Source organism: Acinonyx jubatus, chromosome B1 (genome assembly GCF_027475565.1).
Source record: "Acinonyx jubatus isolate Ajub_Pintada_27869175 chromosome B1, VMU_Ajub_asm_v1.0, whole genome shotgun sequence".
In the NCBI taxonomy this organism is placed as follows: Eukaryota; Metazoa; Chordata; class Mammalia; order Carnivora; family Felidae; genus Acinonyx; species Acinonyx jubatus.
The window spans coordinates 50,179,587-50,207,117 of record NC_069382.1 but is presented as its reverse complement, the minus strand read 5'-3'; the positions used below and the strand labels follow the sequence as shown (position 1 = coordinate 50,207,117).

The following is a 27,531-nucleotide window of genomic DNA, read 5'->3' as shown; positions in this document are numbered from 1 at the left end:
TTCTATAAAAATGTAGATAATTATGGTCATGGAACTCCTCTCTCCTGGAACACTAATCATACTATTTACTGTGTCCAACCTAAAGTAATGAGGGTTCAAGGGATTGTATGTATTCTAATACTTCTCCACTATAAGTTCCCCACCCCAGTCTAGTATCTGTGTGTGCTCATGTTACTACGGTAGATATGGACATTGTAGGGAGTCTCTGTCAAGCCAGAACAGGAGAATTGTAGACTGTTATGGATCTGAAGCAATTTGCCTCTTGCAGCAGAGAATTTGTAAAACAATTCCTGCTGTGCTATGGAGTCCTAGTAGAGAGTGAGCACCTAGCCTTGGACACCAAGTAACTGTGAGACAAGAACTGCCTATCGTAACCTACCAATTCACATGGTATGGCAGACCAGAAACACTCCATCTTCTGATGAAACTTCAGGATTGAGCTCAAACAAGTCTAAGTAACATGAACAGGTTACTTGTGTCTTTATGTCACCTACCTCTGTTGCAACAAAACTGCTCTCTCAACTTATATATTGACTTAATAAGAAGCCCTATGCCAGATGATGACAGAGGAAAAACCCTCAGTCCTCATTCCACAAAGGGCCCTGAAGATGGACTTAGGCTGCAATACAGACCTGCTCAGGGCTGGCCTTGACGTGACAAGGAGGGGAAATAACCCTGTGGGCAGAGCTTTGAATAGTACACTTGGTCATCTCCTTTGTATGGAGAAATAGATAGTGTTAAGTAAGGCCTTATAGGCAGTGGTGAACAGCTTAGCTTGCTGGTCAAGGGCTTGGAAAAGGCAAGATTGAAATACCTAAGGTAAAAAGGTCTAGGTCTAAAAAGGTCTAGGTCTAAAAAGGAGGTGGATGGACCTGAGGAGAAACCTTTGTGCTTCACATAAATGCGCACTAGAGAGTATTCACTGCAGTGGAGATTCTAATCAATACAGGGAATCAATGCCTATGATGGTATCCTGAGTAACCCACAGTATGGAGTATCGTGGCCTAGAACACACACATGCGTGTGTGTGTGCACACACACGCGTGCACACACACACACACACACACACCTGAAGCTAAAGTTTCATGAAATGATACATATCCCTCCTATATGCTAGTTACCACCCACTAAGTTGATACCATGACTCAATAATAGGATGTGAAATGTGAATCACCATTTGAAAAACACTGATGGAAATCAATCCTAACCTTCCTTTTATATTTAAGGAAACTGAGCTCCAAAGAAGGCAAGGCTTGTGGTGCCTGGGTGGCTCAGTCAGTTAAGCATCCAATTGTGGCTCAGGTCATGATCTCACAGCTTGTGAGCTCAAGTCCTGCATCAGGCTCTGTGCTGACAGCTCAGAGCCTGGAGCCTGGTTTGGGTTCTGAGTCTCATTCTCTCTATTTCTGCCCCTCCCCCCCTTGTGCTCTGTCTTTGTCTCAAAAACAAAGGCAAATTTGTTAAACATCATTAGCAAATGCAGGACTAAAATTCATGTTTCCTGACTCTCAGATCAATTTCATTTTTTGGCATCTTTCTCACATTTGTTAAAGGAAATAAAAAGGAAACATTTTTGAGGTGATAAGGGCTACAAGAAAATTTGAAAAACTTTCTTTTTAGCAAACATCTAAAAATGAAGGCTAAAATTCAACAAACATCCTTCAAAGTGCATAGCCGATCCCATAAGAAAGTAAGGAAGAGTTTAGGAAGTCAAACACAAAACAGAAGGAGTCCAGAGTTGTTATCCAGAATTAAAGGCCAACAAGAGGTCTAGAGAATTACATTATATGAACAGGTTGCATAAATCTAGACTCTTGAATTTTAATGGTCATGTGGGGGACAAAGACTTGAGCTTTTGGAAGGTAGGTTATATGAACTGAGAACCATTTGCAAAGAAAGGACACTTACAGGGACACTTAAAGAATGGACACTTATAAGCTCAGGGAAAGTGTAGGCTAGGAAAACAAAAAACTCCTCTGGCAAAAGATTGTTCTTTGTTTTAGCTTCAGTAACAGATGGGGAAGGGTTATCAGAGAAATGGTAAACATGACCCTATCCTCATAAGTGTGTTACAGCTCCAAGTTAACTTTGTACATAGCTCAGAAAATACCAAAGTGAAAAATTAAAGTGGTCCCAGTTGTGTGTATCCCAGGAAATCTCTCAGAAAGAAGAATGACTCTCCTCTAGAGACTTGTATGTTCAGCATAGGTAGGGCTGCCAGATAAGATGCATGTCACAAAGTTAAATTTGAATTTCAGATAAACAATGAAAAAATGTTTCAGTATGCAGCATGACATATCTCAGAAATACACACAAAAGTATTAGTTGTTTATCTGAAAATCAAACTTAACTAGGTATCTTGTTTTTTCCCCCTAAACTGGCAGCTCTAATCAGAGTTCCTTACAGATGCCCACAGATTAAGTTTAGCCAGTCATGAGTTCAAAATGCAAAGTTGCTGAACTCATATAGGAAACAAGCCACCATGAGAAAGAGCAGGAAAAACAGAAGATTATATACCTAAAGCCTTCAGATATTTAAGTTATTAGATAATGAATATAAATAATTACATTACAAAAAGGAAGGAATTGAAAACTTGAGACTACAAACAAAATACTACAAAAAATGGCCAGGCAAAATCAAAAAGGAATCAAATAGAATTTATGGAAATAAGTAGAATCAGTTGGGGCACCTTATTGGTTAAGCATCTGACTTTGGCTCAGGTCATGATCTCATGGTTTGAGAGGTCAAGCCCTACATTGGGCTCTGCACTGATGGTGCGGAACCTGCTTGGGATTCTCTCTCTCCTCCTTCCCCACTTCCCCACTTGTGCTGTCTCGCTCGTTCTCTTAAAATAAACAGACTTTAAAAAAAGTAAAAAGAAAAAAGAAATAGAATCAGTAAACCAGTAGATGAATCTAAAGAAATTATGTGGAATGCTAAAAAAAACAAAACAACACATGAGAAATGTGAGAAAAAAGTTACAAAACAAGGAAGATAAATTGAAAGGCTCTAACATATGGCTACTGAAGTTTTCAGAAGGAGAGAATAGAAAAGATGGAGAAAGGTAAATAGTCAATGAATCAAATGACCAAGAATTTCCTGTAATTGATGAAAGAAATTAATCCACCAATTCAGGAAAGCTCAAACCTGCAGCAGAATTTATAGACAAACACATTTTAGTGAAATGGCAAAATAACAGAGACAGAGAAAATCTTAAAATCAGCACAGACAAGAGAAAATGTACTTATAAAAATACAGCAAACCGGTAGACTTCTCAGCAGCAACAATGGAAGCCTAAAGATAATGGAATCACCAAAGTGCTGAGAGAGAAAATAACCACCATATTAAATTGTTGACACCAAAAAGTATTTAAATTGTTGACAACCAAAATCATTAATGCAAAACAGATTTTAAAAATGGTTTATCATTAATAGATCTTCACTAACATTTTTTAATATTTAAAAACATATAATTTAAAACTTAGAAGGCATTTATGTAGGTATATCTACAGCATCACAGTGTGTAATAAAAAATTAGAGAAAAAAATAAATGTTCATCATCATAGGCACAAATAACTGAGTTTTAGTATAGCCATACAACAGAATACCATTTAGGTGATAACATACAGGAACTAGAGTTAAACTGATCAACATAGTTCACAATCACAGGCAAAAGCAAAGTGCAGAAGAATATGCTAACTATGATAACCCTTTCTATACATTTTTGAAATATGCAAGAGATTACAACTGCTTAGTATATATTCAGATATAGAAAAATTATAAATTCAAGGGAAATATAAATACACGGTTCAGGCCATTTACTATGACTGGAGGAGATGGAGAGACCCACGGAGACCTACAAGTGGGTTCATAGTGTTTTTGTCCTTGAAGTGTGAAGTATACATGATGTTTATTATATTATTATTTGTCCCATTTTTGTCTTAAATACCTTACCATAATTTATAAAAGTAAATGAAAAGGAGAAAAGAAGGACATTTGAAGTGTTTATAATCTCTTCTCATTTTGAAAGCAAAATGCATATGGAATGGTTAAACTAGTACTTATGAGAGATGGTTAAAGAGAAAATGAGGGTAAGAGAATAAAACAGTGCGGGGTAAAGGTAGCAGATAGAAACTCACTACGAAAGCAGGTTTAGTTATGGGGTTGTTTCTCCAATTATCCCATGATTTTATAAGCAGAAGTCATGGGTCTCTTGCTACTTTTCAGGCCACATCTTTGTGGCTCTGACCTGAGACCAAGAGGCTGGTGCTGCAGCCAGTAATTGGGAAGAAGCAGAAAACAGCTTCCTCTTTCACCTGCCCAGCTGTCTTGTAGCTCTGAGGCTAAAGACAAGGAGGGAATGAAGAGTTAGGCCACTGTAAAAACTAGACTCTACTGGAGTCCAGTTTCAGCTGCCACTGCAACTGCCTTCCTTCTGCATCTCAAGTATTAGCAAGTGTACCTCATTGGACCTTGAATCACATCGAAACTGTCAGTGCAAGGGAGCTGGGAATAGCAATTCATAGGCTTCCAGATCTCATGACACAGAAAAATGGAGATTTAGGCTTTAGGGAACTGAATTTCAAATGCTGCTAGACACTATATCTAGCAAACCCACACCACTTTGGTTTCTCGGCATACACATGCAACCTTCTACTATGTTAAAAATTCTAGCAAATAAGAATAAAAACAATAGCAGTCTTTTGCTAAGCATAATACAAATATGCTTCATATAAACAAAAGCAATCTGATCCTTTTCCCCAAAGTGGGAAGCAAAAGTCTCATAAATCACATCATCCATCTCTGGGTGATAATCATTTCTCCTTTAGAAATTCCCACTTATGTCTTTGTGTCACTTTGGATCTGCCAAGAAGCAGATGCTAATGCAGAATTATATGTGAAAGGGATTTATTGGGGAAAGTACCTAGGAAGAATAAAAAGCGAGGAAGTGACAGTAGGCAGGATGTCTTCAAACCCCCTTGCAGGTCTGAGAAAGTCTTGAGCAAATTGATGGGAGATCTTGAACAAAGATTGCCACATTGAGTAGTAGTAATGGACCTGATCTAGTATCCTCTGCATGTCACTCTCAGGGATTGCCTGGGTGCAGCCCAAAAGAAGGGTGTTTTCACCCTGACTGCCATGATGGATTCAAAGGAGTAGCAGCTGAGAGCTGTTATCAACTACACTCCCTGCACCACTTTCTCTCAAAGCAGATCTGAATGGTGCACCTCCTTGGCCATCCCAATCTTGTTTCTAAAGACTAAATAATAAATTTAATGATCACCAACACCTGGAAAAGGAGTCAAAAAAGGGAAATAGGCATATACAAATATGAAAATCTAGGCAGCTACTACAGTTCTTGAGTATACAACCTGGGCCATAGCCAGTATGTGTGAATTCCTTCATCCAACTTGAATGAAGCTCAGCTGATAGTGGTTCTTTGCGTGGTGGTGTAACCCAAATTTTCATTTCGGAGCTCTTGGTGGTTTTGCCGGTATTGAGTTGCTATAGTTTTCCATTTCTCCTTTTGGATAATGAAATTCTAAGAGCATCTCTGAAGGATTTCACAGACTCCTCCTTGTCTAAACTCTACTTGCAATAAAGTTCTTCTCTTGATAGTCGGGGTCGATCATTTCAGTCTACACATTAACTCTTTCTTTGTTTGTCTCTTGGTTCAATGATATGGAAAGCCCCACACAGCCAGGTAGCAGTCTCAATTCACAGGTCAATAGATCCACTGTGTCCCCTGGAAGCAGAAGCACTCCTCCTTTGAGAACTAAGGTTTCTAAGCCTTCAAAGCTCAACGTTGTGTGAAACAAAGTACATTTTTTGAATGGATCATTAGGTGGCTAGTGATTGGAGTCAGGCCCATTTTTATCTTTGATTTACACACCCATGTTTTCTAGCCATAGGAGAATTGGTGCAATCTGTTGAAACTAGTTTTTAATATATACTATACCTTATAAAAGAGCGCTCCAACCTCATACGTTGTTAGATCTCAGCAGGCTCACTTATGGAAACTTCAGTAAGCCATTCCGCTGTTCTGGCAGGCATGCTGCTTCTGGGTGGTGGGATTCATGTTAAGATCAGTGAATCTCACAGGCATCGCTTCTGTTGCATTATAACCAGTTGGTCAGAAGTTATGCCAAATGGAAAACCATATGCTGAATAACTAAGCATTTAATAAGTCCTGTGCGATGGGGTGGCAGAAATATGTGGTCAAGGTGGGTACATCCAAATACAAAAATAAATTTCTATTACTATGATAAAAAATCGCTGTCTATTCCACAGAAGAAGGGGCCAAGTGTAGTCAATCTTCCCCAGATGGTTCATGTGTCACAGCATCTTCAGCCTGCAGATGATGGTCACAACAAGGTATTATGAAGATGCTGATGCTTCTCATGGGAATTATTTTTCAATGCCTAATTAAACACAGAATCCTCAGGACTCATATAAGGGATAGAGTTAGAGGATGGCTAATCAGGTCACACTTAATAAATCCATTCTGATATTCCTATCCAAGGCTTTCATTTTTTTTTCTTTTATATTCTGCAAAGGATTTTCCACTTCATACAGGCCATTATTTGTCCAAGGTTTTAGTTTTCCAACCAAACAGCCAGAACCATTCCAGCTGCTTCAGCTAACTCATTTGAATATAGAATTTCTCTCAAGTTCATCTAGACTGGTAAATTTGATCCAATCACATTTTACTTTATCCCTCTCCTAACCTCTTTAGAATCCATTCTCACATATAATCCTCAGGTTTCTACAGATATACATTAGCAGAATGTTGCAGTTTTTTTTTTAATATTTTGAGAGAGACAGAATGTGAGCAGGGGATTGGCAGAGAGAGAGGGAGACAGAAACAGGCTCCAGGTTCTGAACTGTTAGCACAGAACCCGACGTGGGGCTTGAACTCGCGAACCATGAGACCATGTCCTGAACTGAAGTCAGAGGCTTAACCGACTGAGCCACTCAGGAGCTCATAGTTCTTTTAGTGCATACTATGTTCTGGGTCAGATTTGAACTTATCCCCTATAAAGTCTACTGGGATGATTCTACTTTTGGTTCTGACCAAAAGTGGTAGGAGTGGGTTGTAGAGAATCAGCATTACATGGACAAATAATTATTTCAGCTAAGTCATTACCAGCTTCAAAAGGCCTTCCCAGAAGGGCGTGGAGGTGCTGCCTCTGACAGAAAGGCATGCTCAGTGGGATTTGGGGTTTTAAAGTACACTGATTTATCTTTATGCATCCAAATATCCCATGGCAAATTTTGTGGTCATCTTCTTTACCAATTAATCACTTTTCACATGAGCATCTAAAAAAGTTGTGAATTCAAGTTGTATTGTAATTCTGCCACCTACAGGACTTACTCTGGATCATATTTTTGATACAATAGATAAGAGATTCTTTTAGGGCAATTTTTTTTTTTCTGTAAGCCATCCATTGGATTCCATTACACTAACCCTTGCACTTCTCTCTTCCACCAGAGCATTCTATCACAAAATTCACTTGGTCTCTTTGAATAGGTAACTGATTCCAGGAATGACAAGTAATGACTTGAGAAACTGTTCTGACATTGCATACCATGGACTCCCTGAATCCCATTTTCTGCTAGTGACGAGGTCATTATTGCATTCAAATCAAACCAGGCCTTGACAAGGCATCTTGGATTTCCATCTTTGTAGCTGAACTTCCCGGAACCACTTCCAGTACCAAATGCTGCATCTGTCAAGATTCTATGAGGAAAACAGAAAACACTATCTCAAGCAGAAAGGGATTTAGGACATAGACATAGATGTTTATAGAACAATTAAAAGGGCTTGAGTGCAAACATCAGGAAAAACAGTTGCTTGCTTTCCAGAGCTTAGCAAACTTCAAAAATCATGGGTAATTACTGTTCCCCTAAATCAATGATCTTACTATTCTCTTCAGCATTAGAGTGACAATTTTCAGGAGGATACCCAAAGCTGATGGCAAAAACCTCACAACTATCATCTGCTAAAATCTGCATGCCTGTACACAGCTGCTATGAGAAAATTATGGTTTCTCCCTGTTTTCTGCCTCCTGAAATTTGGCTAAGGATCCAACTTTGAAAGCTGCTGGAGTTCTCAGACATGTAACCCCAAGGTTTCAGCCTCTATAATTTTTGGGAGAGTTTAGAAAGGCAGAGATGACGCTAAATATCAATATGCAATATCTGGCATATCCTCTACTGAATGTGGAAAGCAAGAAGAGAAATTCCCTTAGACAATTGCTATGAGTGTTAAATGAGATAATATAACACTGGCAAAGTCCTGAGCACAGTATATTATACATGAAAAAGCTTAATGAGTAGCTTGATATCTTCATGAGCCCTAAAATAAGAATGCCTTTATAGCTTTCAATTCTGCTTTCTGGGATAAAGCACTAGATGACTCTGTATAGTTATTTTCCATTTGTACCCCATTTCCCTACTGCAGATCTAATGACTGTCCTTCCCTGAGTCCTGGTAGGCTGAGTCACTTGGGATAGTAAAGGTCACTTGGCTTGCCCTCAGCAATGGGAAATACTGGCAGGAAGTGAGAGGGTTAGGGGTATTTCCTCCCTCTCCCTTCCCATTGAGACATTGTGCTGCCAGTGGTGGAGACCCTCCTTGACTCAGTTCCTGCTCTGTGCCCCTCCTCCACACCTGCTGTTCTCACTGGATTCCAGTAAGTATACCTTCTCTCCTTGCCCCTGTGACTCACTGCTGTTACCTGTCTCTTGAACGCCTTCTACATGTGGGTCCTTTAAGATGCCCATAACTCTTTCTTAGTTCCTTCACTAAGTACCTTCATTTGAACCTTCTGAGTGGAGTTCTGTTTCCTTCTGGGACTCTTCCTAACTGATATGCTCAGGGTTATCTCCCTTAATAGCTGGCCTGTGGTTTTAGAGCCAACAGAGGGCTGGAAGGAAATTCAGAAAGTTATTACAATGCTCAGTGGAAAGTCTGGCAGTGGAATGATGCAGAACACAAAGATTTCACCCACCCTTTTTGACAGATGTAAGGACTTCACCTCCAAAATACCAATGAGCTATCAGCAAACAGGCAGTTTTCCTCGTGGAAAAACAAGTCTGAGGACCCACCGTGTGCCCTTGTCCAAAATGGGAGTCAGCGTAACAGGGTCGATTCTCTTTAACCTTGTGCCCAGATGCTCCAAGAAGCCTGTAACAAGAAAGAATCAGGGCACAGCTGAAATCCAAAAGGGAAAGGAAACAGGCTAAGATCCATGGGGAACAATGTCTATTTCTTAATCTGTCTCCTGCCCCAAATAGCTCTGCTCTCCTCCCCCATTTGTGTTTATGTGTCTGTTTCTTTCCCTGGCAGCAGATGCCACCAGGCCTTAAAGTAGGTCACAGAGGACGGTGATGAGCCGACACAGGCCCTCAGGCCATGTCCTCCCCTGACCTCACTCCCAGGTTCCTGGGTCTGGAGACCCACATAAGCCTGTGCTCTCCAAGGCATCCTGACAGAGTCCATGCTCCCTAGAACCACAGCGAGTCAGTGTTCCTCCTTCCAGTTGTGAGTGGGCAGGGGGCCTGTTCAGAACTGGCAGCAGAGGGGACAGCACTGAGTTGGGCTGTAGCCCTCCCCGCTTCATCCTGCCCCTGCCCTTTCATCCCCTCCAACCGCAGCCCTGCTTTACCACCCTCAGGGATGCCCATTCTTCCCAGGGCAGCCAGAGAGCCCCATGTCCCTGCTGTTTACCCTGAGAAGCACTGGGGTCCCTTTCACATAGACCCACAGGTTCCAAACTAGGGCTCCTAGCATGTACCAGGGGCAGCAGTGGTGGGATGGGTAGAGTGCACAAATTAGAGTCAGGAAACCAGATTTCAAACCCCAGTCACCTGAGGCACAGGCCAGTGAGAGCGTGCCCAGAATAACCCAGCTGGGAAGCCACAGGTTACAGGCCTGCAAAGACCCACTGCACACCCCAAGCCACATGTGCCTGCCTCCCTCACAGCCTGGCCTCCCATCCCTCCTTGGGACCCTCTCTGCCCGGCATCCGGTCCTCATGGTGTCTTTCTCTCTACAGGTTCTTTCAGAGCATGGCTATGGCTGATCACTACTGACATCCAGGAGATACAAACTACTGGGAGGATTACCACCAGCAGTACTTGAGCATGAACCCCAATGGGTACTGTGGCCTTGGGGGCACTGGAGTCCTGTCTGCTCTGTGTTATGGGCTCAGAATTTATATGCTGGAACCCTGGCCTGCAGTGTGGCTGTTATTTGGTGATGGGTCCCACTAAGTAAGGCTAGTAATTACAAGTAATAGTAAAGAACTGATTAAGGTTAAATGAGGTAATGAGAGTGGAGCCTTGATGTGGTACGATTAGTGTTTTTTAAAATGTTTGCTTTTGAGAGAGAGTATGTGAGAGGAGGAGAGCAGAGGATATGAAGCGGGCTCTGCACTGACAGCAGTGAGCCTGATGCAGGGCTCGAGCTCATGAACCATGAGATCATGACAGCCAAAGTCAATGCTCAACCAACTGAGCACCCCAGGTGCCCCAGTATTAGTGTTTTTATGAGAAGAGACACTGGAATATGTGCTCCTGCTCTCTCCCTTTTCTCTCTCTGAATCTCTCCCTCTCTCCATAAACAGTCACTGAGGAACGCCAGCTGAGGACACTGTGAGAAGTTGGCCATGTGCAAGCCAGGAAGAGGGCCCTCACCAGGAACAGAATAATCTGGCACCTTGATCTCAGACTTCCAGCCTCTAAAACTGTGAGAAAATAGATTTCTGTTGCATAAGCCACCCAGTCTGTGGCATTTTGTTATGGCGGCCTGAACAGAATAATACAGTATTAACAAAAATCATTTCCCCCCACAGGGCTGGCCCTTGAGATCACAGCAGAAACGCTTTCAACAAACTGGGCAAGTCTTTTGTGGTTCACATCAGTGGCTTTCGAAGTGTACAAAGTATAAAGTCGTTTTTAAAAGTCTGATTTAAAAGTATAATTTATATTTATTTAGTAATTTCACTTTTTTAAGGTGTATGGTATTAAGAATCCTGACAAATACAGGGGCACCTAGGTGGCTCAGTAGGCTGAGTGTGCGACTCCTGATTTCAGCTCAGGTCAAGATCTCGTGGTTCATGAGTTCGAGCCCAACATCGGGCTCTGCACTGACAGCACAGAACCTGCTTGAGATTCTCTCCCTATCCTCCCTTCCCAGACTCTCTCTCTCTCTTTCTCTCACAAAATAAAGAAATAAAACTTAAAAAAAAATTAAGAATCCTGGGCGCCTGGGTGGCTCAGTCAGTTAAGCATCAGACTTCGGCTCAGGTCATGATCTGACATGCTGACAGCTCAGAGCCTGGAGCCTGCTTCAGATTCACTGTCTCCCTCTCTCTCTGTCCCTACCTTACTTGCACCCTGTCTCTCTCTCAAAATAAATAAACACTAAAAAAAATTTTAAGTTAAGAATCCTGACAAATACAAATGTCTGTGTAATCACTACCATGATGCAGACATAGAAACTTCCTACCCGCCCCCCAAATGTTCCCCATGCTCCTGGGAACCCATCCTCTTCCCCAAACCTCAGCTCCTGGCAATAACTGATGTATTCTTTGTGCCTGTTGTTTGTCTTTTTAGAATGCCATCTAAATGGCATCATACCGAATGCAGTTGCTTTTCCACTTAGCATAATGTATTTGAGATTCGTGTTGCTGCATGTATCTATATTTGTTCCTCCATGGTTGAAGAGTAGTGCTTTTGTCTGGATGTACCACTGTTTATCCATTCACCCAATGATGGACATGTAGGTTGTTACCAGTTTTTAGCAATTATGAATAAAGTCACTATAAACATTGTGAGATTTTAGTGTGGATGCATGTCTTCATACAAAGGTGTTTTGATAAAAGTGTGAATTCATTCATTGATGTGCTGGGAGATTTGGGGATTCTTTAGGGTCCAAATGAAGATAATGCATATGCTGTGTTTCCCATTCTGGACTCTGGGACCAGCCATGGAAGCATTGTGGTTAAGCTAGGCAGGATTGTGAGTGACACTGGAAATTCTTTATCTCTGCTCTCTTCCACCTCATATGAACACATGCTTTCCAGTGCCCCCAAAGTATGCATTTACAGCCTTAGTGAAACTCAACTTCACGCTGTTTTCCAAAGCACAGCAATGAGGAAGCTTCCCCATTTCAGCCCCCTTCCTGGCATAGAAAAATATGAGCTAAGTGGGTGAATTCTGATGCTTTGCTTATAGCTATGAGAAGTATCGGAAATGCTTGTTGTGTGAAAAGTCTATACCCAATAACATGAACTAACTTCTTAATATTTCATCTACCTTTTGCTTATTCTGACAGGATATTTCCAAGAGTTTTAAAGATAAATTTTAAAGCCTCAAAACAGCTAGGAAAAGAACAGTCCCCATAGTCACTTCCCCTGAAATGGAAATCCATTATGTATAGAATTTTGGAAAATGTTTATCTCTATCGCTGCCTTGAAGGTCTTTAGGAATAATGCTGTCCCCCACATACCTGTCACATCCATGGTGATCACTCATGAGAATTATTCAGTGGCTGTTGATTCAGATTTGAGCTTTGTTCAATAAATTAACCTTTGTCTCCTGCTTAAACTTGTACATTATTCCAACTCAATATTTTAGTTTGGACCTTTTGAAATTGCCAATATTTTGGAGCTAGAAAAACAGCAATTATATATGTTTTGACTTAAAAGTTCCTATAGGTCCCACACACCTTCATATGTTTGCAAATGTTTTCTGCCCATGTAGAATGCCATCATTACTTTCCTAGGACTGCCAGAAAAAAGTACCACAAACTGGGTGGTTTAGAACAACAGAAATTGTTTTGGAGCTCTAGAGGCCAGAAGTCCAAAATCAAGGTATCAGGAGGCCATACTCCCTTGGAGGCAGTAGTTCCTTGAATTGTGGCAGTCTAAATCCAATCTTCATGTGGCATTCTCCCTCCCTCCCTCCCTGCCTCCCTCCCTCTCTCTCTCTCTCTCTCTCTCTCTCTCTCTCTCTCTCTGTGTGTGTATCCAAATTTTTCCTTTTTATAAGGACACCAGTCATATTGCATTAGGGGCCAACCCTGCTCCAGGAAGACATCATCTTAATTAAGTGTATCTGCAATGACCCTATTTCCAAAAAAAGGCACAATCTGAGGTACTAAGGTTTAGGACTTCAAAAGAAGAATTTTTGAAGGACACCATTCTATCCATAACAAATGCCTCTCTGCCCTCCTCTAAAACCGTTTCTCTTTGTAGATTGACTTGGCCCAGACAGAGCCTATTTCGTCTAGAGAATCTTCCCTAATAACCTCTTTCTCCCACCCACCACATACACATGCTCCTCCCAGACTGGGTTGGGTGCCCCTCCGTAGCTCACGGTGATACACTTACTCCATTGTGTTGTTGTCTTTGGTCACAGGTCTCTCCCAGTTGGGCATGTGCTTCTACGAGACAGAACAAATAATGTTCATTTTTGCATCATCCTCTAAGCCTGTCATGTGGAACGTGTCCCATAAAGTGCTAGCTAACCTACTGAACAAATGAATAGACTGCATCAACAAAAACCACCCTGCAGCTGATCTATGCATGGGTCTGTACTTTATGCATGTCTTGCTTATAGACACTGCTGGTTAATGTTCCTCCCTTTGCTGGAAGCCAGTAGAGATGCAATTAGTAGAGATGACATTAGTAGAGATGAAATTAGTAGAGAATTAAAACCATGGGCTTGGTTCCACACTGACCTCCACATCCCAGAGAAGTGGCTCACAGAAATCATCAGGTCCTGGATGCATGATGCCACTTGGTTGCCTTGTCTGGACCATGACTGTTCTACCCGGTGCTCAATTGTGACCTCAATGGTCAGGTTGGGCTGTCAGATAGCAGGCACAGAGAGCAAAGCCCAGACTCAATCCCTCTGAACTGAATCAGCACAGTATCACTTGAAGGCTTTCCATTGGCTTGAGTAAAGACCAGTGCTGATGACAGGATGGAAAGATGGAAGAGCAGTACTTCTGCTCCTGGTCAACCTGCTGCTTCCCCGGGCACACAGCTCCCCAGCATGTAGGTTTCTCATGGTGTTCTTGTGTCTGTGCCTCACCAGGACCCTTGCACTTTGGTGGGGGTGGGGGCAGGAGAATCACCTGGGCAACTTGTTCAAAAGGTCAAGTTCTAGGATGCTGGTTCCACAATTCTGGGTGGGATCCAGGGAACTGCACTTTTAATAAGCCCCTTAGGTGCAGGGGCACCTGGACCAGACTTTCAGATCATTGCTCCCAGAATACCTTCAACTTTAAAGTTACATGTGGAGGAGCCTGGTGAGTGTGTGTGTGTGTGTGTGCACGTGTGTGCATATTTTATGTCTACATTAGGTCCCAGAGTTTTCCATAGTGAATGGTTGATGTAAGAAAACCCTTTGAGAGGGGTAACCAGCCATCAAGCTGGAGATACTAGCTAGCCAAATCCTGCAGCTTTAAGACGACAAGTCAGGTTGCTTTCTCTTTGAAAGCATTCTAAAGCATCATGTGGAGCCTAACTTGCCTAATGCAAAACAGTACCATGATATAACTATAGTAAAGGCAATGTATTAATAGCTACTATGGATTCATCTCTCTGGGTCCTGAGAATTTCTGGAGACTTGTGTTCTGTTCAGTCAGTTGTTGGCTGACAAATATTAAACCTCTACCATGTGCCAGGAGTTGTTTTAGGAGTTTTTTAATGTTTATTTATTTTTGACAGAGAGAGAGAGAGAGAGAGAGAGAGAGAGAAGGAGAGAGAGAGAGAGAGAGAGAGAGAGAGAGAGAGAGAATGAGTGGGGAAGGGGAAGAGAGAGGGAGACACAGAATCTGAAACAGGCTCCAGGCTCCGGCTGTCAGCACAGAGCCTGACACGGGGCTTGAACTCACAGACAGTGAGATCATGACCTGAGCCGAAGTTGGACACCTAACTGCCTGAGCCACCCAGGTGCCCCCAGGAGCTCAGTTTATAACAGAGAATGACATACTTGTTTCCTTCCTTCCTGCAGTTTTACTATGTAGTGTGGAGAAGGACATATTAAACATATAAAATGAGTAAATAAGTAAGTTAATTTTAGTTCCTGCTAAATGGTATGAAGCATGAAAATAGGCTTATATGATGGAAGGCCTCTGGTGGTTGTTGAGATTGTTCTAGTGGTCACAGAAAGCCTTCCTGAGATGATAAGATTTGGGTCAAGACCCATCTGATGAGAAGGAGACATATTTCCAAGCAGATGTAACAGCAAGTACAAAGGCCCTGTGCAGTGAATGAGCTCAGTATGTTTTGAAGGCACACAGACCCGTGTAGCCGGGGCAAAGTGAATGGGAAGGGGGCACTGAAGAGAGATGGGTTCAGAGGGGTTGGTGGGGCCCAGATCATGCTAAGCCTCATAAAGGCAGAGTAAGGACTTTGGATTTTATTCTGGTTACAATGGGAAGTCATCAGAGAGTCTATACAGGAAAGTGAGAAATGAGAGGTACTTAAGGAAGAGACACTGTCTGCTGCAGAGGATAGAGTGTGCAGGGGCAGGCCTTGGGTTAGTGAGCATGAGGGGATGATGGCCTGGATTGGTTTATAGTGGCAGGCATGAAGGGAAATGATTGGTTTCTGGATATCTTTTGGTAGTCCTGAATGGACTGGCTGATGCATTGGATGTCAGAAGACAGAGAAAAGAAGAGGTCAAGGATAGCTGCTAGATGATATTCTCATCTAAGCAAATGGATGCATATAGGTACTTTTTACTGAACTGTGGATGGCTTATGGGAAAGCAGATTTGGACAGGGGTCAGTTAAGTCAGTATTTCAGTTTGGGCCACATCAAGTTTAAGATGTCTTTTAGATATTCTTTTTTTTTTTTTAATTTTGTTAACGTTTATTTATTTTTGAGGCAGAGAGACAGAGCATGAACAGGGGAGGGGCCGAGAGACAGGGAGACACAGAATCTGAAGCAGGCTCCAGGCTCTGAGCTGTCAGCACAGAGCCCGACGCGGGGCGCAAACTCACGGACCGCGAGATCATGACCTGAGCCGAAGTCGGCCGCTTAACCGACTGAGCCACCCAGGCGCCCCGTCTCTTAGATATTCTTATGAGACATTGAGTAGGACAGTTGGTTAAAAGAGTTGAGGGCTCAGTGGAGAGGTCTGAGGGGTCAAATGTGAGATATTCTGGATAAAGATGATATTTGAAGTTATGGCTGGGAGAAGATACTCTAGCTAAAGTGCAAGAAAAGATAAGTGGTTTGAAGATTAAGCCTTGGGTTTTGGAAGGACAGGAGGATTCAGCAAACGAGTTTAAGAATGGCCACTGATGTAGGAAGACCAACAGCATGGGCATTCTCACACTAAAACTTTGGTGGGAGGTGACCCCAGATTTCATTAAGCATCTTGGGCAAAATTCAGACCTCTTTCTCCTTGACCCAGAGTGGAATGACGCCAAATGCCATCTCTCTAAATCAACGTTACATGAAATGTTACATTAACACAGCAGCAGGCTATGTTAATACTTACCTTTGTATTAAAGATGAGAACATTGAAGCTTAGAGATGTTAAATCAGTAGCTGTAAGTCACACAGCCAGCAAACAATGAAGCCAACTCAGAACTTCTGACTCCAAAACCCTACCTCCATCGCTCTGCACCAGGTGCCCTGCCAGCTTGGACAGAGCCAGGAACTTGTCATGCTAAGAACACAGTGCTTTGTGCTGACGAGTTCTGTCTCTCCAGTAATTCTCTTTCTCTCATAGTCAACAACATATCAATGGAATCTTTAGGGGGTAAGACTATTTTTTGAGATACCCTGATAGTACAGGCAGAGAGAAAACACTGGAGTAAAAAGCTAAAATGAAACTTTCTTATCTTAGTCTGTTTGGTCACATCTCTGGGTCTGGATCAACCAGTCATGTGGGAAAAATCTAGGATCTAAAGTGATTTCATTCAGGTGGGACTTGCAAGGATATATTTCTGAACACCCCCACCAGGAATTTTGCTCTGTGGTGTTGACAGACCCCAAAATTCATTTAGTTCTTTATCAACAAAAAATATCAATTACTTGGGATCCCAGGGACTTTCCTAAAATTCACAACCACAGGTCTCCTATTTTCCAAGTCAGTCTGAATTCTAGGTAATTTTCAACAAAGTTGAGCCATTAGCATATGAAAATATGGGAAAATTTCTGCATTTGCCTGAGACTTATCATGTAATTACACTGATATTTCAGTTTGCATGACCAATGTCAGCCTGACATCAATATCAATAAAGCATTTAAAATGTAACTGAAACAATATATTAAGGAAAAATTAAGAATAAGATGGCTAAAATGTATGGTTTAGAAGAATTTAAGTAAAGATGACATTTTTACCTAATGTAATTCAAGTAAAAGTATTTCCCTGTCACCATTTTGAACTGTAAAAGTACAGTGTTTTAGAACTGGAAAGAATCCTAGAGATAATTTTATTGAATCCTCTCATTTTATTTTTTTGAGTTTTTATTTAAATTCCAGTTACTTAACATACAATGTAATATTAGTTTCAGGTGTACAAAAAATATAGTAATTCAACATTTCCATACAACACTCAGTGCTCATCACAACAAGTACAGTCTACAGGTAGCCTGTTTCACTATAGAGAAATTCCACAAAGTTCATTTTTATATTAAAGAATTTACAAATATCCAACACAAAGAATATGCAATTGGGCTCCCAGGGGCTTTCCTGAATTTCACATCCACAGGTCTCAGATGGTCCTTGTCAGCCTCAAATCTGCATAATTACCAACAAAGTAGAATATAACAATATGGAGGAATTTTTCTACTTCTGTAAGATTTTTTAAACCACCCTGTTGTTTCCACCCACTGATGCTGCATCTGAACAAGTCTGATGCCTCATCTTTAAGAAAACCCTGCAAGAGTCTGAAGGCCCATCTGAGTCTTCTTTCTTTTTATGTTCCTTCTAAGGTTTCTCAATATGTTGGCCACACACCTCTGTATATACTCCATTTGTTAATGTCATTCTTGCACCTTGTGGCCCCAGACTAACAACCATCCAAATGCTATCATCTATGAGATAGAGAGCTTAGCAGTTGTATCATGTTGTCAGCATCTTATGGTTGATATGTTCTTATGAAAACTTCCAAGCCAAGTCTCCCTTCACAATCTAGAGATTTGGATCTATTATTTTTCTATTTGGGTTTGTAATACTTTCTTTATATCTATTCTTCATTGAGTTTGATATTGATGGTTCATGTCCAGTATTCAGATCTAGCCAGATAATTTTCAATCTCAATTCTGTAATCTTTAATATTGGTTCTTTCTCAGTTTCACGCCATGCATTTTTGTGCACTTTCTCCCCCAAGTTTAAGATGATTTTTTGCCCATTTAAATTTTAAAGGTATCTATTAATGCTAGCCTGGTTTGGTATCCTACTGCCAATCCGACGCTCTCAGACCTTCAGCAAAAACTATTGATAGGTCATAGACCTCTTTTCCATTGAGCTTAGCTGCACCTTTAGACTTGTTTTACATAGAGTACTGCAGATTGGTAGTTATTGTCCACCAATCAGACTTAGCTCTCCAGGTAAAACCTTCTCTCCATGTACTCCAGAAAGCTTCCCTTGCAGGTGCATACAGAATTGAAGATCAATGCTTTAGAAATAGTGTCTCAACCTGCTTGATGTTCACCTTAGCAATCATCAAACTACATACCATTATTTTAGCCAAATAATATTCTCGAATAATTGAGCATAGGTTTTGTTGAAATATAGACATACCATGAAAGCTGTGAGCAAGAAGAATAGATAATTAGGCTTTAGATCTAGATGAAAGTTTCACAAATGTTTTATTTCTGTTGTTAGTGTTCTGTGTGGAAGGGAGGGTGTCAGAAAAGAAAGTTATACTGAGGGTAGTTTATGTAATCTTGAAAGGCAAGAAAGATTTCTAAAAGGACATTATAACTGAGTTAAAATGTGAGGGACACACAGGAATTAAATAGGCAAAGAGGAGCAAGACAGATGAGAGAGTAGCCTGTCTTTCTGGCAGAGGCATTGAGAAAAGCTCTGAGATAGAAAGGAGCAGAGCTCTTCTGGGGAGCTGAAGGGCCAGGAAAGTTGGAGGAGAGAAACCCAAAGGCAGAGATAAGCAGTGGCAGTGGTGGTGATTGGCAACAGTGGTGATGTGCACTGGTTGTGGTAAAATGTAGTGGTAATGAGCAGTATGAAGAGGGGGACAGGGGGGACATGTGGTGGTGGGGTTGTATGGTGTGCTGTGTGATGGCCAGGTTGTGTGGTGGTGGGGTTGTGTGGTGTGGTGACCTGTGATGTGGGGACATGTGATGGGGATATGTAGTGGTGGGGTTGTATGGTGGCGGGGTTGTATGGTTATGGTGATGTTTGGTGATGGTAACATATGGATGGTAGTGATGTGTGGTGTGGATATGGTTTTAAATTCATAATATGAATAACCTTTCATATTATACTTGTCTGGGGAAATGTTTGAATGTCACTGTCTTTTCTCCCCATGCATAAGCATGGTTAATACTTTGAAGGCAGTTTGCCTAATAGTAATGAAAACAGACTTTGGAGCCAGAGTGCCTCGTTTCAAATCTTAGCTCAGTTATATATTAGCTGTTGGGTCTTGGCCAGATGTGCTAACCCTTACACTTGCCTTTATTGTCTCACCTTTAAAATGGGACAAGAATAATTTCAGTTATCTCATGGAGTTCGTGTTAAATTGTTTCAGGCAAAATAGAATGGTGCCTGGCAAATAGTAAGTGCTCAACAGTTTAGATTTTATATTTACTTTTCTCATTACTCAAATGACATTTGAAAAACACCAAATGATATCAAAACAATCCTATCACATAGGAAATGCCAAAATTTTTATTCCTTTCTAGGTTCAGTTGGAATCCTTAGAATTAAAAGTACGTGAAAAATGGTGCCACTAATCACAGTAAGAAATGCAGGAGAGCAATCAGTTAGGAAGGGAAGGGCTAATCAGTTTCCCTTTGCCTGTAGAATTTCTGGTGTCCATGTCATTGAGGTATAGAAGCCATGAAAATATGAGTCTAGAGCTGAGGAGAAGGATTTTATGTTCTATGCCAAGATACCACACCAATGCCCTATCAGAGGATGCTGAGGCCTAAGTTTGAATAAATGAATGTTTCTGTCTGGGCTTCCTTACTGAGATGCAATAGCAAGATTCAGGTCCAAGGTCTGTGATTGTGTCTCCCTCCTCACAAGCCCTCAGAGGGAGACCCTTCCAAAAATCAACGCTAAAATGAAGGAAGAAGCCATTGCTTCCCATAAGCACATTATTATAATTGCAATGCCTTTGGTAGGCATAAGAGACATAATTTTTGTTTGATGAATCTCCCATCTGATGTTAACTTGGCTAAGCCATTGCTAACTGTGTCTTGGGGAGGCAAGAAGGGGCCACTGTACTCATATTTCTTCCAAACCAACCAATCTTGACTGTTGGGCCCTAGATCTCTTGTCCCTCTTCCTTCTTTCTGCTTTTAGGGACATGTGGCCAAAGAACAAGTACCAAACCTGAGAAGTCAGAAATTTTGGAAATCACAGGTGGGGTATCTGCAGACATAATAGATTTTCCATGGCAGGTGAGGATTCTTTACCAAGGGAGACATCTTTGTGGAGGATCAATCCTCAACGAGTGGTGGATTTTAACCGCAGCCCATTGCTTCATAAACAGAAATAAGTAAGTATTGCCAAGATTTTTTTTAACCAATGTGGTAGAATACTTGTCCTTACATGCTCATTATTCTCCTGGAACCTCCATCCAGGTTTGTCAGTTACAGAACAAAATACCAGGAGGCTAAATATATGCCTGTGTGGTTGAATATCACACTTTTCAGGTGGGATAGACACTGATTTCCTCCTAGGATATTCTACACCTTATTGTGTGAGACTCAAATGGCAGAACAGATGTTCCTTGGACTTCCCAGCATCTTGTCAAGTGCACGTTGTCCTGATCCAAAACTCTGGAAAGTACTTTCCTAAGCATTTTATGCCACTTGGGGAGAAAGTAGGCTAACAATAACCACAGAGTCAGAGAATCCTAGAAAGGATTGGTCCCCAAGGGCAGGGCACCAGGCCTGTTTGCATGACAGAAGCTCCTTAGACGCTGCCTTACCTTAAGTCTATACATCAATATGTTTGAGAAATTTCCCAGATGTTTGTTAATAGCTAGTTTACCCCTTGCAAATAAAGATCAAGTCCCTCAATTACTTGTGCATAGTATGACTTCCAGATATTTGTTAATAAAATCTACAAGTGAAGTTGCCCAAGAAGCCATCAAGTCAAAAGCTGGTTGGCAACAGTGCAAGAATGGAGCTCAAGTCAGTCTTCTTTTGCCTGGTCAGGGCCCAAGTACATGGCCCCAGCTGCCTCCACCCCTCCAGCTCTCAGGATCACAGCCTTGCATTGGGGGAATTATTTTCTTTTAAGGCTCACCTTTTTTTGCCCTTCCATAACTTACCTTTTTTTCTCCTTCTTTTGTTTTGAGATAAAATCTGGTTTGGAGATTATACATGGTGAAAGAAACATTGATACCAAGAACTTGACAAAGATGAAAGTGGACAAGTCAATTATTCACCCTTATTTTGACAGCTGGTTCTTGGATAATGACATTGCTTTGCTCTTACTCAAATCTCCATTTAAATTGGGTGTCAAGGAAGTACCCATCTGCCTGTCAGAGGTTAATGACATACAGAAATGGAGAAACTGCTGGGTGACTGGATGGGGCATTACCAGTGAGTTACTATAGCCCAACCCAATGGGAGGTGGCACTCTGGTTGATGTAGGCAATGAGAAAGAAAACTCTGGAGGCTCTTATAGCTCTGGGAAGTCTGTCTGGTGGATTTGGAAACTTCAGTTTCTCATTTAAGAACCCATGATGAACCTTCTCCTCAGTCAACATGTGAATCATCTTTCCTTGGCCTTCCTGGGCTCCTATACCAAGTTTTATATCCATATTATAGAACACAAACCCTAAACAGGGCCTCAGTAATAACCCAGGGAGAAGTGTTCAGAATCCAAGGATGACTTGGGAGAATTTTGAGGAACATATTAATGGGCAAAGGGGTGGCAAAATTGACTAGGCTGCAAGAAGTCCACACTAATGTCAGCAGAGCAACTCTGTTCCGGTTGATGGTGTCAGTTCTGCTCCTCTGTGAAAAGTGCTTGCTGGCCCAAATATTTGAAAACCACAGATCCAGGCCAAGAAGAAGGGGATAAACTGAATATAAATTTGTTCTTATAGAGTTAATCTGTAACCTACTCCGACCACTTTGCCCTGCCAAACCATAAAATGGTGCCTTTTTGTCATTATTCTTGGTAAATGTGTCCAAAATCAAAAGAACAGAAGAAAAATCTTAGCGCCATTTCTTCTAAGTAGGCACACAGATGGCAGTACACTGATTCCCACATGGTCCCAAAGCTTGGAGCTGTTTTAGAATTCCTCATTGGGAATTACCCTTGGAAGCTTTCCATGAAATTCAAAACAGGCCACCTTCTTAGAGTTCATGCTTTATTCAGCACATATTCATTGAACCTCTTCTATGACCCAGGCAGTGTTCTAGGCTCTGGGAATTCAGCAATATACAAAAAGGGAAATGTCCTCATCTTCAGGGTGTGAACATTCTAGGTGTTAGGTTCATCTCTTCCATGTTAAAGGCCCTGACATGATTCAAATCCATCTTTACGATCCATAGACCCCTGGACAGAATTTGTCATAATGGGTCCTCTTTACGTGCCTATGGATTTAAATGAAATACCTTTTTAGGACTGTACCTGGAGTTGGCACTTTCTGCAGAAGAGTGCACTCAGGCTGAGATCCAATAAAGACCCAGCTGTGAGGAGCTCTAGATTCAGAGAAGATAGGCTTGAGAGTCTCCTGAATGCCTCTCAATTCTCTCCTCACTAATTCCATATCTGGGTCACACAGTAGCTCCTTTGCTATTGAGCTGAAAATACATGATGCTGGGTGGCTGTTTGACCTCAACCCAAAGGGACCACTTTGAGCTCAGGGTCCTTTCCCCATCTGCTTCTTCTTTGTGTCAGTTCCTATGCAAGATATGACTTCACGGCTGCAAAAAGTCAACATCAAGCTGGTCAAATGGGAAACATGCTCCCATAAGGTGCCTATACTCACCAGGAACATGCTGTGTGCTGGGAGCCCTCAAGGTGGGAAGGACGCCTGCCAGGTAATAGAGCTTGTCCCTTGCTTGGAGAAGGGTCGCTACAGAGGGCTGGCCAATATTTTCAGGATAATTGGCTCCCCTCTTCCTCTTCTGGATGAGTTTCCTAAAGCTACCATAACAAATTACCACAAACAGGGTGGATTCAAACAATAGAAATATACTGTCTCACAGTTTTGGAAGCTGGAGTTCCAAAATCAAGGCATTGGTAGAGTCATGTTCCCCCTGGAGGCTCTAGGGAAGGATATTTCTTTGCCTTTTCTTGCTTCTGGTAGTTTCCAGCAATCAGGGGCATTCCTTAGTTTGCAGGTGCATCATTCCACTTACCACCCCCATCTTCACATGGACTTCTCCCTTGTATGTGTATCTCTTGTTTTCTTATAAGGATTTCAGTTGTTGGATTAGGACCCACCATAATCCAGTAGAACTTCATCTTAATTTAACTAATTACATTTGCAAAAGCCCTATTTCCAAATAAGCTCACATTCTGAGGTTCCATATGGACATAAATTTGGGAGGGATGCTATTCAGCCCTGTACAGATGCTCTGTAACCAAAGGGAGACTCTGTGGGATAGTGATTAGGGTGGAGGGTCCCCTAGTTCCCCCCTCTCAGCTCCTCTACTTATTGCTTGTGACTTCCCTCTCTGTGCCTGTGCTTTTTCAGATTTATTCATCTGCAAAATGGAATATTAAGAGTTTCTACCTTTTAGGACTAGTGTGAAACTTAAGTGAGTCAATGCACAAAAGCACTTAAAATGATGCAGAGCAGAGGATGGTCATACTAAATGTTATAAATATAATTTTCTTCATCACCATCTCTTTAAATTTTTTTTAATCTTTATTTTTGAGAGAGAGAGAGAGAGACACAGTGTGAGTGGGGGAGGAGCATAGTAAGAGGGAGACACAAAATCCAAAGCAGGGTCCAGGCTCCAAGCTGTCAGCACAGAGCCCGATGAGGGGCTCAAATCCATGAACCGTGAGATCATGACCTGAGCCGAAGTCATGACCTGAGCCAAAGTTGGACACTTAACCTACTGAACTACCCAGGCACCCCTCTCCATCACCATCTCTTATGTATGTTCAGTGCTTAGTAGCACATTAACCGTTTCCACAAATACACGAAAGGGTTGCAAACTAGCCCTAGGAGGCAGGCCTATTTCAGATGGGGAAACTGAGGACCAGGGAAGCTGACAGCCTCGCAGAGGACACAGGAACAAGTTAAATGTCAGACTCAGAATTCTAATGAAGGCACACTATCTTCTGAGATTGAAGCCATCTTTTGGGTTCCAGTGGAAACAGGACACCAAATCTAGCAGCTCAGCCTGGTCATGCACAGATTTGGCTGGTTCAATGGCCACAGAAATGCAGGGAGCTACCATTGAGTACAGGGTTGCCATATATCATGGTGCACAGGGCTTCACAGCTGTCATTTCCTTCCATACATACAGCTGTATTGTAGGAAAGATAGCTATTATCACCAGCATAAAAGCTGAGCCTTAAAATGCTGAAGAAAATTTTCACATTCCCTCAGCTAAATCTTCTCCCTGGAGTTTCAACCAAGATCTGTTTGGCTCCAGAAATTTACGATCTTAACTGTATTGCTGTTCTGCCTGACATCTTTCACATAGATCCCCTCATATCCACAGAAGGGATTATAATTCTTTATTTTAGCGATAGGTCATGGGACTTAGCAATGACTTCAAGGAATTTGGTAAAGAATAGTTTGGTTCAAAGTAAGTTGACGGGCACAGCAATTTGTTCATGATAACAATCTGGTTTAAAAAATCAAATAAACCCATATCATTTTTTGTTTTGTTTTGGATTTGGACTTTTGGCATATTGTTGAATGGTGCTTCTTTTCAACATTTGGGGTGTCACTTAACATTTTCAAAAATAAATCTTTGTAAGCTGTGAAACAATATGTACCACCCAAACCTACTTCTGTAAAACAATAATGATGTATTCATATTTGCATATTCAAGGATGTGGAAAATTATATTTGACTAAGGGGTTGCCTCTGTATGGCTGGAATGAGAAATGTTTATTTAACTCATTTGGAATTGTACAAATTGGAAGTACAGTGAAGAGGAAGTTTACATCTTAAACTTGTTCTCCTGTTCACTCTCCAGAGAAACCATTTTTACAGTGTTGCCTTCTTTCCTGAAATATTATTTTTTATATGTTTCAATGTTAATTTATTTTTTAGAGAAAGAGAGAGAGAGAGAGGGAGAGTGCAAGTGGGAAGGGACAGAGAGAGAGGGAGACACAGAATCCAAGGTAGGAGCTAGACTCTGAGCTGTCAGCACAGAGCCTGACACAGGGCTTGAACTCATGAACCATGAAACATGATCTGAGCCAAAGTTGGATGTTTAACTGACTCAGCCACCCAGGCACCTCCTGAAATATTCTTTTTATACACAATCATACGTGTGTGTTTATATATAAATTTATTTATTTGTATAATTATGACTATTCTTCATGTTCTTTTTCCATACCTGAGATTTCTAACTTTTTAGATGAAGATACATAATTTTCAGTAGAATTTAGTAAGTCACAGAGATGGAAAGTATAGCATAGGGAATATGGTGAATAGTGCTGCAATAACGTTAAATGGTGACAGAGGGTAACTACACTTATCACGGCATTGTGTAACACATATAATCATCGAATCACTATGGTGTGCACCTGAAACTAATATGACATTGTATGTCAACTATATTTAAACAATAAAAGATTAAATTTAAAAAATGGGCCCAAAGATTTGAAGGCATTGAAAGATTATGTATTCTTCAAGTTTCATGTCAATGTCTGTTCCCCTTACTTGTGCTTATTTGGCAATCTTTTTCGTGACATTTTAAAATTTGTAAATTGTTTAAAATGTAATGCTTTGAACCACATTTTATATCATATGTGTTTTATATATATCAGTTTGCTTGCCTGCTGTCTTCAACCAATGATCTATTATGAGGCATAATAGACTTTTATGTTTGTTTTTTACTTTTTGCTCTTATGAACAATACAGAAAGACCAAAATGGGTTGGCTGAAAATAGATGTAAAGTAAAAAGGTATGGGGGAAATTGGAAGAATTCTGAAAAACAACAAAAGTGCTTAGAAGCAAAATGGATTAGAAAACCAGTTCTTGGTACATCAAAATGAACCCATATGACTAGATGATAATGATGATGATGGATACTGATTTTTGTAAATCAAATTGTCATTCATTACCATTGCTTTTGACCAAATTGTTTGCAACTTTGACAGTCATGCAGCTGGGAAGCATAGTCATGTGGCTGGATAGCATAAACTGTTCTCTTGTCAAAAGACCATAAGTGCTTTTTGCCTTATGCCAGTTGCCCACACCTCAATAGGCTATAGAAGTTATTCGCTACTGTCCCTTCCACTCCCAAACAACTTTTCTCTCATAGGGTGACAGTGGGAGTCCTCTGGTTTGCCAGAAAAACAACCACCAAAGCATATGATACCAACTAGGCATTGTCAGCTGGGGAGTGGGCTGTGGCCGGAAGAAACTCCCTGGAGTGTACACGAAGGTGTCTAATTATCTGTCATGGATTGACACAGAGACCGCGATGTCAGGAAAGCCCTATGTGCATGAGCCAGACTCCGGGTACAGTTCGCTTCTCTCACCTTGGGCCATCTTGTTACTGTATTTTGTGATACTTCTATTACCCTGTGATTAAACACTGTATTGCCTCAAAACCAAGTGTCCTCAGGGCACTTGGGTGGCTCAGTTTCTTAAACGTCTGACTCTTGATTTTTGGCTCAGGTCATGATCTCACATTTTGTGAGTTTGATCCCTGCATTGGGCTCTGTGCTGATAGCATCGAACCTGCTTGGGATTCTCTGTCTTCCCTCTCTGCCTCTACCCCACTCATGCTCTCTCTCTCTCTCTCTCTCTTTCCAAATAAATACATAACCTTAAAATAAAAAAAAATTAAAAAAACAAGTGTCCTCAGTTTGTGGAGTAAGGTCAAGGGTGGGGTCCAGAGGGTTCTCATACTATTAGTTGTTCCTGAAATAGTCATATACCTATAGGAGTGCTTACAGTGTACCTGGGATCTACTATATGGCCTATTATTCCCCTGGAACTTGGAGGCAGTTTACCAATTTCAGCTTGAGGCCTCTTCAGAAGTTTGGATGCAGCACCTTTGCATGGAAAGGGGCATGCCAAGGGTCTCTGAAACATAACTTCTATTCTTCTCTCTCTTACAAACAGGTATCCTTCCACAGATTCTTTCCTTTTCCAAAAGGAGTAGACAGCTCCCCATTTTTTTTTCTCTAGAAATAAGGAA

At 41.3% G+C, this 27,531-nt stretch overlaps 2 protein-coding genes across 5 annotated transcripts in view; both read left to right on the top strand.

Annotated features, from left to right (window-relative positions):
- PRSS51 (serine protease 51) overlaps positions 1-11,680 on the top strand; it is a 60,796-nt gene extending 49,116 nt beyond the window's left edge. The window contains exons 5-7 of one of the 4 annotated variants that reach the window (XR_008296011.1): positions 10,060-10,106; positions 10,630-10,751; positions 10,858-11,680. The gene's annotated coding sequence lies outside the window, so the exon portion shown is untranslated. Of the gene's footprint in view, positions 1-10,059; positions 10,162-10,629; positions 10,752-10,857 lie in introns of all 4 variants that reach the window. The other 3 variants (XR_008296010.1, XR_008296009.1, XR_008296008.1) reach the window with 3 other exon arrangements.
- Positions 11,681-13,763: 2,083 nt separating this feature from the next.
- On the top strand, positions 13,764-26,979 carry LOC106975796 (serine protease 52-like). Its single transcript, XM_053216679.1, is given in 5 exon segments — positions 13,764-14,067; positions 20,524-20,719; positions 21,520-21,773; positions 23,083-23,225; positions 26,647-26,979. Coding segments are annotated over 5 exon segments (948 nt in total). The 5' UTR covers positions 13,764-13,985; the 3' UTR covers positions 26,920-26,979.
- Positions 26,980-27,531: the final 552 nt, after the last annotated feature.